The sequence below is a fragment of the Drosophila obscura genome, unplaced genomic scaffold (assembly GCF_018151105.1).
Source record: "Drosophila obscura isolate BZ-5 IFL unplaced genomic scaffold, ASM1815110v1 contig_192, whole genome shotgun sequence".
Taxonomy (NCBI): Eukaryota; Metazoa; Arthropoda; class Insecta; order Diptera; family Drosophilidae; genus Drosophila; species Drosophila obscura.
This window is the reverse complement of record NW_024542781.1, coordinates 1,946,914-1,964,304: the sequence shown is the minus strand read 5'-3', so window position 1 is coordinate 1,964,304 and position 17,391 is coordinate 1,946,914. Positions and strand designations below refer to the sequence as shown.

At 48.8% G+C, this 17,391-nt stretch overlaps 1 protein-coding gene across 1 annotated transcript; it reads left to right on the top strand.

Annotated features, from left to right (window-relative positions):
• Window positions 1-340: 340 nt before the first annotated feature.
• On the top strand, window positions 341-9,729 carry LOC111067709. The gene is made up of 7 exons (XM_022356975.2): window positions 341-789; window positions 4,650-5,304; window positions 6,043-6,203; window positions 6,347-6,548; window positions 6,722-7,911; window positions 8,199-8,435; window positions 8,769-9,729. The coding sequence occupies exons 2-7, from the start codon at window positions 4,739-4,741 to the stop codon at window positions 8,861-8,863; spliced, it is 2,451 nt and encodes an 816-aa protein (XP_022212667.2). The 5' UTR covers window positions 341-789; window positions 4,650-4,738; the 3' UTR covers window positions 8,864-9,729.
• The last annotated feature ends 7,662 nt before the right edge of the window (window positions 9,730-17,391 follow it).

Below are 17,391 nucleotides of genomic sequence, written 5' to 3'. Positions count from 1 at the left end.
GCTTCTGCTGAAGAAAGTAGTCAGCAAAGAGAATGGTCGACACAAGAGAGCTGGCTAAGAGAGGCTCGGCATTAGCCGTCTGTCTTTTACCGGTTTACATGGCCAAAGAGAGGCACAGAGCAGCCGTGGCAGTGGCCGTGGCAGAGGCAGAGACAACATTAGTTAGTCGATGCTGCCACTGCCGCTTCTGCTTCCGTCGACGCCAACGCCAACATCGACTTTGGCTCTCGCTTTGGAGCTGGCTCTGACTTGGTGGCTTGGTGGCTTGGTGGCTTGGTGGCTTGGCTTCCCAGCTTGAAAACGTTTTCCGCGGCCTTCGCAGCCAGCATTCAGTGTCAAGGTGCTCGAACTGGCAGTCGCAGTCGCAGTGGCAAACGCAAAACGCTGAAGTCATAGAAGCTAACGAACTCTGAGAGCCATTCGAATCGATTCTCCATTTCCCCCCAGCATCTGTCGGAGACGGAGACGGAGTCGGACTTGGACTTGGAGACGGAGTCGAAGTCACATAAGAACGTTTACCCGAAACATATGCTAGGCAGTTAGGCGCTCCACTTTCGACAGTGCAGACGGCGAGCGCTCGAGCGGTTCGACGGTTCCAAAGTTTCGATAAATTATTTCGGTGCCACGAACAAACAAACAACACGTTTAAATCAAACAAAATACCAGACGGGAGGAAAGGAATTAAATAACAATTAATCAACCCATTCGTGCGTGTCCTGCCAGCATTCAAGTGAATTACTGAAACGTTTCCTTAACGCATACAAGTGCTTTCGATATATTGAATCAAAGGTAAACCAAAAAGTGTTTGAAGAACTGTTGCAAATACGCGCTTTGCCGAATACTTCGACTGGCATTCAATGGTCGAGGTCGAGCAAGCCCGACAAGGTGTCAATTGTCAGCCAAACAGGATGTCCACATGTCCATCAATTAAACGAAAATGGTCAATGGATCATTAGAGAAAGCTCTGGGTGAATGTCAGTTCTGTTTGGTTCGCCAACAGCGTAGAGCGAACATCCAGCATCCAACATCCAACATTCAACTGCAAGGCAGCAAACAGCCTGAAAAGATGTCACATTAGTTTCCAGTTTCCAAGATAAACCCCGAGAAGATGGCATTTGTGCTATGAAGCCGTGCCGGAAGCGTGCAGGAGAGCAGAGAACTCGTCAACTCCCAAATGTGCAGAATTCTGCAGGCAATTAACTTTTGCCTGGTCAAGTCTTTTGAGTGGTTCTTCTCAGCTCGACTTCAACTTCAACTTCTCCTTTTGCAACTCTTCTTTTTCCTTCTGCTTCTTTTTTATTTTATTTTTTTTTTTCTTGCTGTTCATTTACCCACTTGGGATCGGGATCCTGGTGGCCAGTGTGATTTGGGTCAGGCAACGGTTCGATGCGACAATTTAATGGCAATTAGTTGGGGCCTCAGAGCTCAAGACTTGAATGTCAAACCATGTAAAACTTTCGCTGCCTTTTCTTTAAAGACTTCCCCATTGACATTAGAATCGAAATGTCCCAGGCTGCGGTTTGAGCCATGCAGTCACATTTCTGACTGACAAATCTCGGGTCTACGTGCCCCCAAACTGATTTGCCTATTACGCCATGAGCCCCCGGTTAAACGATACCCTAAGCTGCACTCCACCATGCCACAGAGCAGCTCATTAATATGCCTGATCCATGTTGACTTTTCATGATCTGGATGAAATGATTTCACAGTTAGAGCTGCTCTTCTTCGTTGATTTCGGTGGCATGTTCGGGCGAAGCGTGAGCCACAAGATCATGTTCTCCCCGGAGTTTACTCTCTTTTTTGTTGTTTTTGTTGTTTTTGTGGGTATATATTTTATTTATACATGAGTGTGTTTATGGATTGGGTGCATAGATTAGGTTTTCGAACGGCTTTCAAATTGCTGCGGTTAATTTGCCGTTAGGTCTGGGTCTGGGTCTGCTTCTGCTTCTGCGTCTGTGTCTGGGGCCATGAAATGAAAAGTTTTTGGTGTAGATTTTCCCTCATTCTTCCAGTTGAGATGTCTTTTGATATACCGCATCAAATGGAAACAAGTTTGTGGGCCAGGCCATGCCACGCCACGCCACTCCACTCCACGCCAGATCTTTTGATATTTGAGAAATTTCACTGGCCATTAATTGAAGATTTGTCGCTAACTTTGAGAAATTTTTCGCGGACAACAAAAAAGTATTTCTATAGAAATAACTCCGAGGTGACCCACATTGTGGCCGGCCGTGTGCTATTCCATGCAACCAAGCAGCCAGGCAACCAGGCAGCAAGGCAACCAAGCAGCCAGGCATCCAGTCGATGTCGACTCCTTCTGCCTTCTGCCTTGTGCCAGTGGCCAGCGGGTGCAGTTTTCAAATTGCCAGCCATGAAATGAAGATAGCCTGCTCGGTTATGGGTATGGGTATGGGTATTCGTAGTCGCCAGGCTGGTTGTTGTATCTTGCTTGGTTGCTTGGCTGGCAGTCCACTCGAGTGGTGTGGTGTTGTGTGGTGTGGTTGCCTCCATCTGTGGCTTCCACACACATGCCTTACAGTTACATTGAGGTGCGCTTCAATTGAGATAAGCTTGCGGTTGGCAGTTATGTCATTCGACTGGCATTTCCCTGGCACACTTTTCCGAGAGCCCACATCCAGCCAGCAGCCAACAGCAACCAGCCAACAGCTTCGAACAGCGGAAAGTGCAAGAGTTCTGCCTGTTCATTCTGAAACACTACGAACACTACCGTTGATCAGCATTTTAATTAAGGAAAATAACACGTTTCGTTTCTGTGCCGAATCGGTGTCATAAAAGTGTTTTATTGGCACCCTGACAGACGGACCGCACTCCTCAGTGGGATTAGCCCGAATATTGGACCAGATCCCGGTGTTGGAAAGCCACACTTAGAGGCTCCTAGAGACTTTAGTCCATTCAATTCTCTCTCCCTCTCTCTGTCTATCGGATCAATAATTAAGCAGCGTTTTTCCCCGACCCACTCTCCTCCCCTCCCCAGCCACATCAAAACACTTCAGTCCATAAAGAGAAGCCAAACAAACTGTCAAATTTGGCTGTAAATATGCTAAAATAGAGGGAAACGGGTTGCTAAACTGGCGCCCCCCGCCGCCGCGACTCAGCCTGATAAATGAACAAAAATCCCGATACTAGCATGCATATATAAATCTCCATTCAATTCGAATTGAAATGCCTGCCACGGCCAGTCGCAGTCGGTCCAAGTCGATGCTGGAGTCCGAGTAGGAGCAGCAGGAGCAGCAGCAACAGCAGCAGCAGCACCGACTGCCAAATGGAAATTTATGTCCATGTCCATGGCTGAGAGTGGCCGCAACTGGCTGGCGGCTGCTACTGCTACTACTGCGGCGGGGATTAGGATTAGTTTATTGCCCCACTAAGGCAACTGACCCACAACATTAAATTGTGATTTGAGTGGGGCAAACAACAGGCAGCAAACAGCGTAGCAACAAGGCCAATACAGCATTTGAGGCTCCGTTGCAGCTACTCCACTGTGGCTGTGCACTTGTGGCTGCCAGTTGTAGTGGAAGTCGAAGAGTCGAGTAATTAGAATGTTTTTCCCATTCAAGGAATTCCTGCAGACTCTCAGGCACGCTTCAATGCGGCTCATTCCATTGCCCTGGCCAGGCCATGTCATTGACCAGAGACCATGGAAATTGATTTGCAGCCAGGCAATTGCATAATCGCTGATTATGAGGTGCTGCAGCACTCCCGAGAGCAGCTGGCCGAGACTCGAGAGCTGAGATGAGAGTCCGCGATCTGCAGTCGAATTCGATTAGTCCGGAAATCAATCCGAGCATGTGGAAACCTCCACGCTCCACACAGATCAGAGAGAACAGAAGAGAACTCTGAGCTGAGCTGAGTGGAGCTCTGTGATTTAACGCATATTACTCGTAATGCATTTTCTATGCCGCCGAAGAGAAAGAACCGCAAAAGCCACTAACGATCCAACTACCAGCATAGCATAGCATCCCCATCCAGCATCCAGCATCCAAGAGTTGTGTTCTATTCTGTTCTATTCTGTTCGTATCGATCGCATTGTGATCAGGGGGCCCCCAATCAGAATTCCTCTTGACCATTTCGGCTTACAGCTTTGGGTTTAAGTTGGGTCTTGGGCTGAAACCACCTCATCTTCAGCTGCTGGTTATACTCGCAGTATCTTTCGGCTTCCTGTGCGTGCGTTTGGCTAAGTGGCATTATTTTAATTCCTGGGCCCGTGCGTGCCACAGCCACTGGCCAATGGCCACTGGCCACTGGCAGAGTCCAAAGCGAGACCCACAGAAGCCGATACCAGCCCTGGCATCGGGGGATCATCAACTAAATTGATTTTGCATCTGTTTCATTGCAATTAATCAAAGGCAGCATTTCGTGATGGTGGGCGTTGCAAGCGGCCACTTACACAGTAGCAATAGCACAAGTTGCAGTTGCAATTGCCGTAAGATAGTGGCTGATGGCTGGTGGCGCTGCTGCTGCTGGGCCAACATTAAACCCATTATTAAAGCTTAACTGTAACTGCTGGCGCTATTAATCATGAGATAAGCATGAGAGTGGGAAACCAGCCAGTGCTGGGGCACAGTCTGAAATGCTAATTAAAAACCAAGCTACCAAAACACCATTTTTTTTTTGTTCCCCCTCAACAGCAACGCGCAGAGTAGAAGCAGGAGGAGACGCAGACGCAGAAGCAGAAGCAGAAGCAAAAGCAAAACTTGCTGCAGTGGCAAGAACAGCAATGCAACTACAGCTACGGTCAATGACAAAGAAACGAGTCAGCAGCATGATGATGAAGACAACGACCAAGACGACATGTTGCCTGGTGTTGGTTGCCTTAATGCTGCTGGTGGACAGCTCGGTGGCAGCACGCAAGCTTCTGCCCAAGCGGCCGGTGAAACCGTTGAAGACATTTCCGCGCAACAATGCCACACCAATACCAGCAGCAGGGGCACTCTCAGCAGCAACAGCAGCAGCAGTGGGAGCCACAGCCACAGCCACAGCTACAGCCACAGCCACAGCGGGAGCTGCAACATTGAACGGAAGCGAGCTACCAAAACCGTTGACGCTGCAATCCGACGAACCAGCGGAAGCGATTGTCGCATCGCCACCTGGAACCCCATCGGCAGCGGCATCAGAATCAGCATCAGCATCGGCATTGGCATCGGTAGCGGCATCACCTGCCAATGTGGAGACCAAAGCCGATGATATTGCCAACCAGACCCCAACCGCAACACCTTCAGGCGGCTCGGGCCTGATCGATGAGGACTGCGAGCCGGATATGATTGGCTTCGAGCTTATAACAGGGTAAGTGTCACCAGGGCAGGGCCATAAATCTTAATTCCGTGCAATTAGTTGCCCAAGGGGAGCAGAGACCAAGCAAAATAGCATCCAGCCAGCCATCGAGGGGGGCATAAATTAGGCGAGACTTATAGCATGGGATGGCAGTGTCGTTCCCTGTTAACACATCGTAAAAAAAAGCAACGCATGGCTACAAAATTCCTTCAAAATGTTATCCAACTAACAAGATAAAAGGTTTGTAAAAGCTTTGAATTATTTCTACACCTGGTAGCCCACATTTAAAGCCAATTTACAGGCAAATAAATTATTTTCTTTAATTGGTTTTAAATCTGAAAAAAGAACTCATAACTTTTGAGCCACAGAAGAAAAGAGTCTAGTGTAATTTCCAACCCAAAGAATGTCCAAAGAATATCCGAAGAATGCAACAACTTGAAAATGTCGTTCCCGTTTGGTATTGCTCGTGGCAAGCCGAGCGAGCCGTGATCTGAATACATAATTCAAGCATCTGGCAATTGGATTCTCGGCAAGAGATTCTACCCATAGGGGAAGATTCAATTCAATTTATAATATTATTTAAAAAACACTTCAAGCCACCCACTCGAGGGGGGACTTGAAAGAGAGAGAGAGGGAGAGAAACCTGTTGCTCCCGAACGGGTATCCATGAATTTATGTGCGTTACTTTCCGCCTAATCCCCGATACCATCCCATCCCATTCCATTCCATTCCATCTCGAATGGTCTATAGGTACGTGCTATCGGCGCCATCGAGGCAATTGGAAACGCTGCCCGGCACCCTCATGCTGACCGACTGCCTGGAGGCCTGCCAGGCCAATGAATCTTGCAGCTCGGTTAATTATGAGACGGGCCTGTGTGTCATGTTCCGCAGCACAGCCGATCAGTTGCCAGGTGAGTACCAACAGCCAGCGAGTGGGCTACAATCTGCACCACGATCTACTGCTTAAAGCTTGTATGTTAAATGTTCTATAATAAATGTGAACTCCACTCCTCCCCCATCTCCCATCTCCACACCCCCCACAATCGTGGCATAGGTTCACTTTCGCGCTCCCAGTATCCCGTTTTTACCGTATACGCACAGAAATCCTGCTTCGGAGTGCGACCCTGCTCGAAGGCCTGGTGCATTGATCGCGTACAGGGCTACCGGTTGCCGGAGCGAGCCAAGGCCAGCCAGAGCGTGGCCACGAGGCGCGACTGCATCGAGCTGTGCCTGGGCGAGACGGAGTTCACCTGTCGGTAAGTGCTGGAATCCCGTTACAACGAGCAGCGTACCCACCCAACTCATTCATCTGCCACCCTCTTGTGCCACTCTCTTGTATCCCTCTTCAACTATCCAACTATCCAACTCTGCATCTGCCTCTTGCCTCTTGCACCTTGCCTCTTACTGGTTGCTTGCGACTCTTGTGAAGATCGGCCAACTATTATGCGCACTCTGGCCTGTGCGAGCTCTCGGACATGGATCGCATTACGCTGTCGGACGAGGCGAACATCGCGGCCTACGATGGCGCCGACTATCTGGAGAACAACTGCGCGGAGGAGCCCAGCAAGCTGTGTGAGTTCAAGCGGATCTCGGGTCGCATTCTGAAGACGGTCGACTCGGTGCATCAGAATGTGCAGAGCATCGACGACTGTCGCGACCTCTGCCTCACCGCCCCGTTCCGATGCCACTCCTACGACTACAACGAGACCGGTGAGCATGTCTGCCGCCTCTCGCACCACAGTCGCGCCACCCTGACGGATCTCTCGGAGCCCTATCTGAGCATTGAAGAGGCGGCCACTTACGAGCAGTCTGCCTGCTATAATGTGTCCATCGATTGCCGCTCTGGCGAAATGATCACCAAGATTCGCACCTCCAAGCTCTTCGACGGCAAGGTCTACGCCAAGGGAGCCCCCAAATCCTGCGCTGTGAACGTAAACAACTCTCTGGAGTTCGATCTGAAGATGCGTTACAACGACCTCGAGTGCAACGTCCGCCAGAGTGCCTACGGCCGCTATATGAACGACATTGTCATCCAGCACCATGACATGATTGTCACCTCCTCCGATCTGGGACTGGCCGTCTCCTGCCAGTACGATCTGACCAACAAGACGGTGGTGAACAATGTGGATCTGGGCGTAACCGGCGAGATCGAGTCGACGCTGAGCGAGGAAATCATTGTCGATTCCCCGAATGTCATCATGAAGATCACCGCACGTGATGGCAGCGACATGAAGCGCATTGCCGAGGTGGGAGACCCGCTCGCCCTCCGCTTCGAGATTGTGGACGCGAACAGTCCGTACGAGATATTTGTGCGGGAACTGGTGGCCATGGACGGGACGGACAGTGCCGAAATCACGCTGATCGATGCCAACGGCTGTCCCACGGACCAGTACATAATGAGTGCCATGCAGAAGATGGCCAGCAATCGCAAGGTGCTGCTCTCACAGTTCGACGCCTTCAAGTTCCCCTCCTCGGAGCTGGTGCAGTTCCGCGCCCTGGTCACGCCCTGCATACCGCGCTGCGAACCGGTTATCTGCGACAACGATGAGAACGGAGAACTCAAGAGTCTTCTATCATACGGTCGGCGCAAGCGCTCAGTGCTGAATGGCACCGATGGCGGTAAGTAAACGGTTCTCTTGTGCCAGGGATGGCTGCCACTGCAACGCCACCGAGGTGACCTTTCTGCAGCTTCCCTTGCCGCATCTTGAAAGGGAAGTGGATAATTGCAGCACCAGCATCAGCAACACTCTAAGAGCGGGCACTCGCTGTGGCTGTGGCTGTTGAGGTTGCTGTTGCACTCCATCCCTGGTCGGGTTGCACACAGCTCTTGGCTCCCAGAAAACATATTTCATTTCTTGTTTCTGCCTCTCTTTCCATTCTTTCCATTCCCTGCTACCTTTTCACAGTGGAGCTGGCCATTAAGTCGGAACGCCAAAAACGTGATGTGAGTCATCAGCCGGCCGCAACCGATGAGAACATTTTGCTGGTGCAATCGATACAAATCACCGATAAGTTCGCCTTCAATGGCGCCGATTCAGGCGGCGGCAGCAACGGCAACGGCATCGGCGCAGGGCCCACCGATGGCCTGGCCAAATTGCAACTGGAACTGGCCACCAAATCGGACACTTGCATAAATGGTTATGGTAAGTTCCATCCAGTTCACTCTCTGGGCAGAGCGTAGCACGGTGGCGATCTCGGGTCTGGGGTCTGGGGTCTCGGGTCTGTGGCTCTATCTGGGCAGGTATCGCCGAGCGTGGCGAATTGATTTGCGCTAATCGCGTGCCGTCGCGCCATCTAGCCCGCGAGCTGCCCCAGACTGGGCAGACTGCGGCTCCAATGTGCCGACTGAGTGCCCAGCTAATTAAATAAGCTCGTAAATTTCAACTTCAACTTATTTTACAACTCTATTACCAACACAAACACACAACACACACCACACACACACACAAACCCATCTCATCCGTTTGCTTGTACAGGTTTCATAATTGCCGGGGCACTGTTCCTGCTCCTCCAGCTGACGGTCATCGCTGTCTGGGACAATATGCAGAAGCGCGCGTTACACAAGCGGTAAATGGCGAGGCTGGAGTGAGTGTGCAATCGAATCCCAGAATACCAGAATCCCAGAGAGAACGAACGCCCGACATCGGCAAAGAGGCAAGACTGCAATACAGCATTTGCCTTTCCGCAACGCAACAAACGTGAAGATGAAACGAAGGAAGAACTAGCATGAAATTCTACTTAGCTCAAAACTTAGCACCGCTCATAATCTAGTTAGTAGATGTACGAGAACGAAGAACGGAGAACGGAGAGCCAGGCGAGATGAGAGCGAGGCCCTTCCCCCAGCATCCGAATGTGGCAGCAACATTGAGCTGGACTCCTCTGTGAACTGGAAGATGAAACCTAGACAAATGGCAACTGGATCGAGGGAAGGGAGGAAGCCCAAGCTCCCGCTGTAGCTTAATATTTATACTTACTTTACTTATATGCCCATGCCCATGCCCATATATCATTTAGGAGTCCCAGTACCCCCGTACTCCCCACCCCCACCTCCCCTCTATAAGACTTACCGCTAAGACTACTCTGAATGTGTCGACATACTATCAGCTTAAGACTCGTAAAAGCTCCTTAGTCCGTAGTGCGAACGAACCATTCAAACCTCTCAAGCGAGCACCGTACTGACGACTCCCCCCGCCCCCGCCCCCCCACTACTGGCCAATTGCTCGTTTAAGAGGTTTGACTGTCTGCTAATACTTAAATACTTAACTTAACTTAACTTAATGCTCATATATATGCTAGGTCTAAACGAACACACACAAAACACACACACACACACACAAGAATATAAGAAAGAGAAACAGAAACAGAAACAGAAAAAAAATGTAACAAGAGACAAAACTTCAGATGCTATAAAAGGTAAATAAACGTATTAGAAAGATACTCGTTTGCATTTCGCTTTTCTTTTGTTTTTTTTTTTTTTTGATTTGGGAAAACAAAATTTGCCCGTCAATGTCAATGCCAATTGATTGACTCTCTGTCGGTTGGTTGGTTGGTCCGACTGCCAGCAAGCCTGCCATCTTTGCCTTGGTTTGGCTGGCCTAACAAGGCCAACCTCAACCTCAAGCCATGGCCATGATTGTTGGTTTTGGGCTAATCAACGTTGATACAAATCAATCAAGAGCAACGTTTAGCCTTCCTCCCTCTGCTCGCCCGCAATCGAATGGGAATGCCAGGCCATACCGAGCCACACTTACCAGGTGGAAATGGGAAATGGGAAATTGGCCAAGTGAAACCGAACTGAGCCCAGCCAACAGCCAAAAGCCAAGCAAAGCAAACTAAACTGAACTGAACTTAACTGAACTCCGCTTAGACCAAAGTGTAGCTGCAGTAAAAGTGACAAACTAATTGGGCGAGGAAAAGAAGGCTACGAATTGAAGGTAAACAACTTCATTAACTTGATTTCACCTACATTTTGGAGTGGAGTGGAATGGAGTGGAGTGGAATGGAGGTGGAGTAGAAGGTTTCTATGGCACCCATAAGAGTGGGTGAGCGGAGAGGTGTACAAGTAAGAGAAATGCTTGGAAAATTATTTAAAACATTTTCTTGGAATGTTTTTCAAATTATATACGTTCGAGTATGTGGGTAGTTTCCTTCTACTGTTAGCAACAGAGTAAAATATGTCTTGAAAGATTTCTAGTATTCACAAAATAGCCTTGAAGGATTCCTATCGACAGCTACTGAAAATGGTAACTCTTTATCACATCCATGTGTATTTATGTTGGTGTCTTGCTAGTGATTCGAATAATTTTTGAAGAAATTCCTGGGCAATGGAACGCAGCAGCTCTCTCCAGAGAGATTTGAGGCAATCTTCATCTGCCATTGCCATAATTTTTTTTGTCATAATTATTACTGATTTTCTATCAAACCAGCCCAAAGATGGCAGTCGCAAAGAATGGCAGAAGCAGCACCAACCGCAGGCCGGCAACAGATGGCAGGTAGCCAGGAAAAACAATTTGAAAGGAAATGTTTAACATTATCTGGAATCTGATGCTTTGAACTCCATGCGCCGAGCCGAGTGGGCAAACATGAACATGAAAAGTTGCCAAGTCAAATGCTGTCACTGACATGGCCATCCAAATTTAGACAAAGCCTCGGAGATGGCCTCCAGAGGAGGCTCTTCTTTACTATTTACTACGTTTTTGTTGTTGTTGTTGCTTTTTGCTTTTGTTTTTCTAATACTGCACCTCCTCCTGGTCTTTGGCATAGCGAAAGTCTTTGGACACTTTCCGTGCTTGGACTTCAGCCTCGATCAGAAGGAGGCAGCCGTTTGTTTGTCTGACTTTTCTATATTTTTGTCACTGCTGGATGCTGAATGCTGAGCTGGGGTTGGGGGGGACTGTGGTACGCATAACATAAATTCTGCAATGCGTATTTCAAAAATTGCCAACATTCGATGACAAGAGACGGTGGCGTGGCGTGGCGCGGTGGCCGGCTCCACCGGCGGCTCTGGTTGCTCCTGCAGTGGCGGCGTGTCGTGCACTCTTATAAGGAGCCGTACAGAGGCCCTGGCCATTCAGTTGTCCGCTGGGCAAATGTTTATGTCAAACGCGCAGCAAATAAAGTGCTCGGCTTGACAATGTCCGCGGCAATGTCAACAGCGACAACGACGACCATGAGGTTGACCATCGCTAGATGGCGGCGTCTAAGCCAACAGCGGCTTAGTCCACTCCACCGGCCAGTCGGCCCTTGGGGACCAATCTGGGTGGGTAGCAGTTTTTCTCCTGCCACTGCAAATGCTGCCACTGCCACTGCTGCCAGTGCCACTGTTTGTTGGCTCTTTTCATAATTTTTATGAATTGCTGGTGGATAGCCCAGACAATGGCCTGACGGAAATGCAATTGAAAAAACATTTGCAATCCGACGAACGCGAATGAATCCCAACCCCAACCCAAGCCATCCAACCAGCCCTCCTTTTGCATGGGGAAGGCATAATTGATAAGAATTAGAAAATAACGCCACTTGCTGGGATCACGCACGCGGAGGCAATACCCGAAACGAGCTACAGATCTTCGGAATAAGATCGATATGGAGGCTGGTTCGAGGCTGGTAGCTGGTAGCTGGGAGTTTGCAGCTGAAAGCTTAACGCTGGTAGCCTAGTAGCTGGTAGCTGGATCGTTAGTGGCCTTGCGGTTCTTTGGCATGGAAAATGCATTTCTCGGATTGATTTCCGCACTAATCGAATTGATTTTCAGCTCGACTTGCAGTTCGTGTCTCTGCAGCTTGCGTATAATCAACGATTATGCAATTGTCTGCTGCTGGCAAATCGATTTCCATGCCTGAGTCGGGGTCTGCATCTGCGTCTGCTCCCTGGTCATTGACATGGACGAGTCATTAGCGAAACCACCAGAATGAGTCGCGTGCCTCTTGCAATACCGTTTTTCCTCACACATTTGAGAGATACAAACACACTCGGACATACCATTGTGGGGCGTGAAGAGTCTCCATCTCCATCTCAGTCTCAGTCGCAGTCACAGATGGGAATTCTAATTACTCGATTTCTTGTTGACTTCACTGACTTACATGAGCAAGAAACAAGAAACATGGCAAACCGAAAGGCCGAAGAACCGAAGAACAGAGCTCTGAGCTTGGGTTAAGCGAAATTCGCAGTTTGCCGTAAAATGTTCGTTTGCCCCACTCAAATTACAATTTAATGTTGTGGGTCAGTCGCCTTAGTGGGGCAATAAACAAAGTTCCAGTCGATGCAGAGGTCCCAGCACCAGTACCATTGCCAGTGCCCGGCGGATCGGGATCCTGGTTTTAGCCACATAAATTGGCTCCAACTTCAGCAGCACCCAAATGTTCATTTGATTGTGTGGTTGCGCGCGAGGCCAGAGGGAGGTTCCGTAGAGTTTTCTCTAGATAGAAAAAGAGTTTTCTTTTCTTTTTTTTTTTTTTTTGTAGTTTCAATTGCTGCCGCGGTGAGCTTTGGGTGCGCATTTGGATCCAAATTCAAATTCAGACCTGAGACTCAGATTCGAATTCAGGTTCGATTCAGGCGATTTATTTAGGCAAATAAACAAATGGCATGTGCAGAGTGTTAATTTATCAAGTCGACGGCGCACAGCTTTGGAAATAAGTGCGAGAAAATCACTTGGCAACGGCGCATTCAGTGTCTCAGATGCTCAGATGCTCCGATGCCCAGATGCGGCTGTCGGTTGGCATATTTATGGCCTGGCTGCTCATTTTGTCAGCCCAAAGTGCCTGCCATATATCAGGGGCGCATATCTCATTACTTTGTGATATTGCCAATGCATTTTGTCTGACCCAATAGACACCTACAAATAATGAAAAGGACGCGCGCGGATAAACCAACTCGTACCCGTGGAGCTGGGGATGTGGAGAAAAGATTTGGCAATGCAAACTTGATTTCTCCCAAAAGCCACGAGGAATGTGCGCAAAGCAACGAAAGACTTGGGCGACAAACTTGCCCCGAGTGAGGCTCAAGGCAATGGCAATGGCAATGAATATTGCAATCTACAAAGATATATGGCCAGTTCTATATGTTTTCATTAAGATAATGGATAGCCCGAGTCGCAACCTCCGCTAATGGAAACAATAGACTTAAGCGACCAACTTTCCCAGGTTAACAATGGGGGACATCTCATGTACCTAAGAGTCTGAATAATCCAGCACCAGAGTTTGCTTTGGAAATTCTTCTGAACATAAATGTACATGTTTTGGGCAGACAATTGTATTAATCTTCATATTAATATTGCGTTTATTATTACAAAAAAGAATCAAGTATCTATCAAGAGAATACTTCAAAGGAAACCCGTGCTAAAAGTAACAAAAGAATGAACATTCCCCACTTTAATTAGTATTAGTTTCTTCTCCCTGTCAAAACTATATTGAGTCCATTGGGTTTCCCCAAAACAGTTATCAAAATAACTCGATGAAAAATGAAGTTTTCATTGCATTAAAAAGAGCACAGTAAACCACAGAACACAATTGAGAGCAACAAATTGGTCATTTAAGAACTTTGGGAGGTCTTTCCACAGTCGCCCCACAGCCCATGTGGCCTGTCCATCGTAGCCATCGAAGCCACAACAAATTAAATGAATTTCCCCATAATTTATTGTGGATCTTTAGGCTTCATTAAAATGCTGCCCCAGCCATGACTCAACTGTGTCTGGCTGGGCCGTAAATGAACACGGCCCCAATAGATCATTCACAGGCAAAAGATCTTGTTGGTGCCGCTGCCGCTGCCGATGCCTCTGCTGGTGCTGGTGCTGGTGCCGGGCAGCACAGCATATTGATGAGGTTGCAGCTTGGGGGGGTGGGAGAGAATTCTTCTGGAGCTGCTGGAGCACAGATGCTGTAATCGCGCATCGCACATCGAAGATGGAGATGGGTTCAGAGAACCCTTTTGCTGGTCCGGGCACGTATAGCACAAATTTGTCAGCTCGTTGATGCCTTTGGCTAGGCGAAGGAAAGAAAGACAGATAGAAAGAAAGAAAGGAAAGTGAAATATCTATAAACGATGCAAATATCGTCGTTATTGTTCAAATGCCAAGACTGGGGGAATGTTAAGAGTTTTGCTAGAGGTTTTTGTATTCGTTCCGTGGAAATATCAATGGCAACCGCAGGGCGAGAAAATGGTAATAGATGGCCTTTGTTTGCCAAGGTGAATGCCACGCAGAGTCGAGTCGCAGCAAGCCGCACATCAATTGTTCAATCTTTATTGGCCGCTTTTCAATTCGAAGGCAGTTTTATGAGGCAGCAACTCCGACGACAAAAACCAAGCGAAAGTTTTTCCTGTCCTCCTGCGTTTGATACGGCTGCTGCTGCTGTTGCTGTTGCTGTTGCTGCTGCTGGGTGGCATAAATTACAAAATCAGTTAGACAAATTGTTGTGAAAATGCTCGAGAGACGATGACGATGACGATGACTATGATGATGACGAGTCGTAGTCAACGACTCTCGTTGATAATCTGCACAACTCTGACTCTGGCTTGCTGCTCTGCTCGCTGGCTAATTGTCTGCAATTGTTTCATAACCGTTGCCTGACCCCAGCCAAGTGACCCAAATCTTCTGGCCATCCAGCCGCATCCAAATGGTCAACAGCGGACTCCAGACAGCCGGACGGACGAATGGACGGCTCCATACCCATGGCCATCTCCCCCCCGATTTTTCTCCGTGGAATGAGAATTGAATTTTCTTTTCTTTCGCTGACTGAGATTTTGTCATTCCGCGTGTGCGGGCCCCAGGCCCCTCGTCTATGCAAAAGATAATTCTCTTAGAATTCTGCGCATTTGGGAAATGTGTCTGCCAGAAGATGAGCAACACAAAACAAATAAATCTGGAAAAAGAATAATAATACAAAAAAAAGAAAAAAAGAAAAAACAGAACCTTTTCCGGGCAGTGAGAAATTTTCAGAGTTTTGTCGCACGAAATAGCAACGGTTCAACGGTTCCATAGGCCGTTGTCGAACTGGAAGATGACACAGCGTACTGGAGACATTCACCCATCCCCATACTGAGCTCTGACTGAGACCAATACATCCCATGTTGGCTCATCCCATCCCATGCCATCCCATCCCATGCCATCCCATGCCATGCCATACCATGTCATACCATCCCATTGCAGAGGCAAAAGCAATTGCGAATCTATTTTTGCTTTCTCTGAAGCAGGAGCCAGGGATGGAGATGGGGATGGGGATGGATGCCTCAGATCCTCTTCATCTTTTAGTTGGGGCACGTACGCCGCATGTCAGTCTAATTTGCTGACATGATTATGATTTTGCAGTTGGCTGCCGCTGCTGATGCTGCTGCTGCTGGCCCTGGTCAAGATCAAGAGCCACAGGCAAAGCCAAAGACGAGGCCGATGTCGGCAAGTGAATGGCATTGCCACCGCCGACGAGATGGGGCTGACCAATTTTGTGGGTTGACAGAGCAGGATGAGCGAGTGTATCCAAACTGATGCAGCAACCCTCTCCTCCTACTCCTGCTCCTCCTCCTGCTGGCCACGACAGATCCGATCCGATCCGAACTGCTCTGCTTTAGTCCGTTCTGATCTGTTGGCCTCCTGCTGTTTTGTTTGTTTGATTCTGCGCGGATTGATGTCGACGGGGCCCATGTTGCCGGTTCTGACATCGGAATACAAACATTTTGAACCATTTTCAGGTCGGACTCGGGGCGGAAGTCGCTGACACATGTGCCGCTGCCGACTTGGGCGTGACATAGTTGCATTTATTAATGCAAATATTCCGTTTAGCCGCGCATTCCGCGGATATGAAAATTTATAACCGTTCGTAACCCCGACTCCCCAGTCGCTCCCCGAATCTATCTTTCTTGGGCATCGAAGGCCAAGCAAAAAATCTACCGCACTCAGCATTCTCTCAGAGAAATAGACAAGGACAGCCAATGCGAGAGCAACTAGAGGCAGCGCAGTCAACGCCAGCAGCAGCAGCGGTTTTGCTATTGCTCTTTGAAAACCTGCTCTTAAATTACACTCTTCAGTGCTCTTAAAGAACTTTCCACAGACAGAGCCACAGCCAGAGCTAGAGCCAAAGCTTTTCCGGCACCTGAAGCTCCACACGACTGAGGCTCAGTTCTGGTTCTTCGGTCCGCTTGTCGGAAGTAATAAAATGCAATTATAACAGTCGAGGCAAATGATTTTCTGATGCCATTGCCATGGCCATTGCCAGGCACGGAATCGCACTGCATAATGCCATAATGCCAAATTGAAGTCTCGCAGCGGGCACAGGCATTTCCAGGTGCCGCAGGTGCATTGATCATTCAAGTAGAGAGTCCATCAAAAGAGGGGGGAGCCCCACGACCATGAGAGAGGAGAGATGAGTGCTGGCTAGAACCTTGCAGCTTTCTAATGATCAAAGTAGTAACTACCAGAAGAACTACGCGTACTGGTGCGAGTATCTCTGCACGATGAGCATTACCTCAGCCTCAGCGTCAGCCTCAGCGCACGCCTAATTAAGTGCGCGATAACAATCGAAGCAGAGAGGAGGCTTCAACGGGCTTCGAGCTGTAGGGAATGGGGTCACTGATTGTGGGCATGGGCACAGCCACGAGTACTCTTCGTGTATCAAGGCAGCCCACTTTGATACGAGCATTTATGCAACCGCTCTTCATCTTTCAGCAGTTGCGCCACAAAGAAAGCAGGGGCTCGGTGTCGGTGCCGGTGCCGGTGCCGGGGTATGACTCGAATTTGTCCGTCACATAATGCAATTAAATACTGCCGCGCCATCATCGAAAGCACAGCGAACTGCACTCGTCGCACTTTTCCCCATTTTCCCCCCATTTTCACGCAGTTCAGTTCCGTTGGAGCTCCACTGCATTCGATTACGACAGTTGCGATGATGTGGATGATGGTTCGAATTCGACTCCGATTCTCTGGCGATTTAAAATCGGATGGGATGGGATGGAGAGGGACTTTTGTCGCTTTGTGGCCATAATTGACGCCCCTCCGCGTGCGATTAACGCCTCTGAGGCTGAGGCTGGGACTCGTACTCGTACTCGTACTCGTACAATTTATTCCAACAATGAGCAGCGGCAATCAATCTGATAAGGAAATTATATAAATTGTG

Bases quoted from the DNA above. Each gene is read 5' to 3' on its own strand.
- LOC111067709 (XM_022356975.2), top strand. From the start codon at position 4,739: ATGCAACTACAGCTACGGTCAATGACAAAGAAACGAGTCAGCAGCATG. The intron at 6,549-6,721 runs GTAAGTGCTGGA...ACTCTTGTGAAG, and splicing joins GAGACGGAGTTCACCTGTCG to ATCGGCCAACTATTATGCGC. The intron at 7,912-8,198 runs GTAAGTAAACGG...ACCTTTTCACAG, and splicing joins GCTGAATGGCACCGATGGCG to TGGAGCTGGCCATTAAGTCG.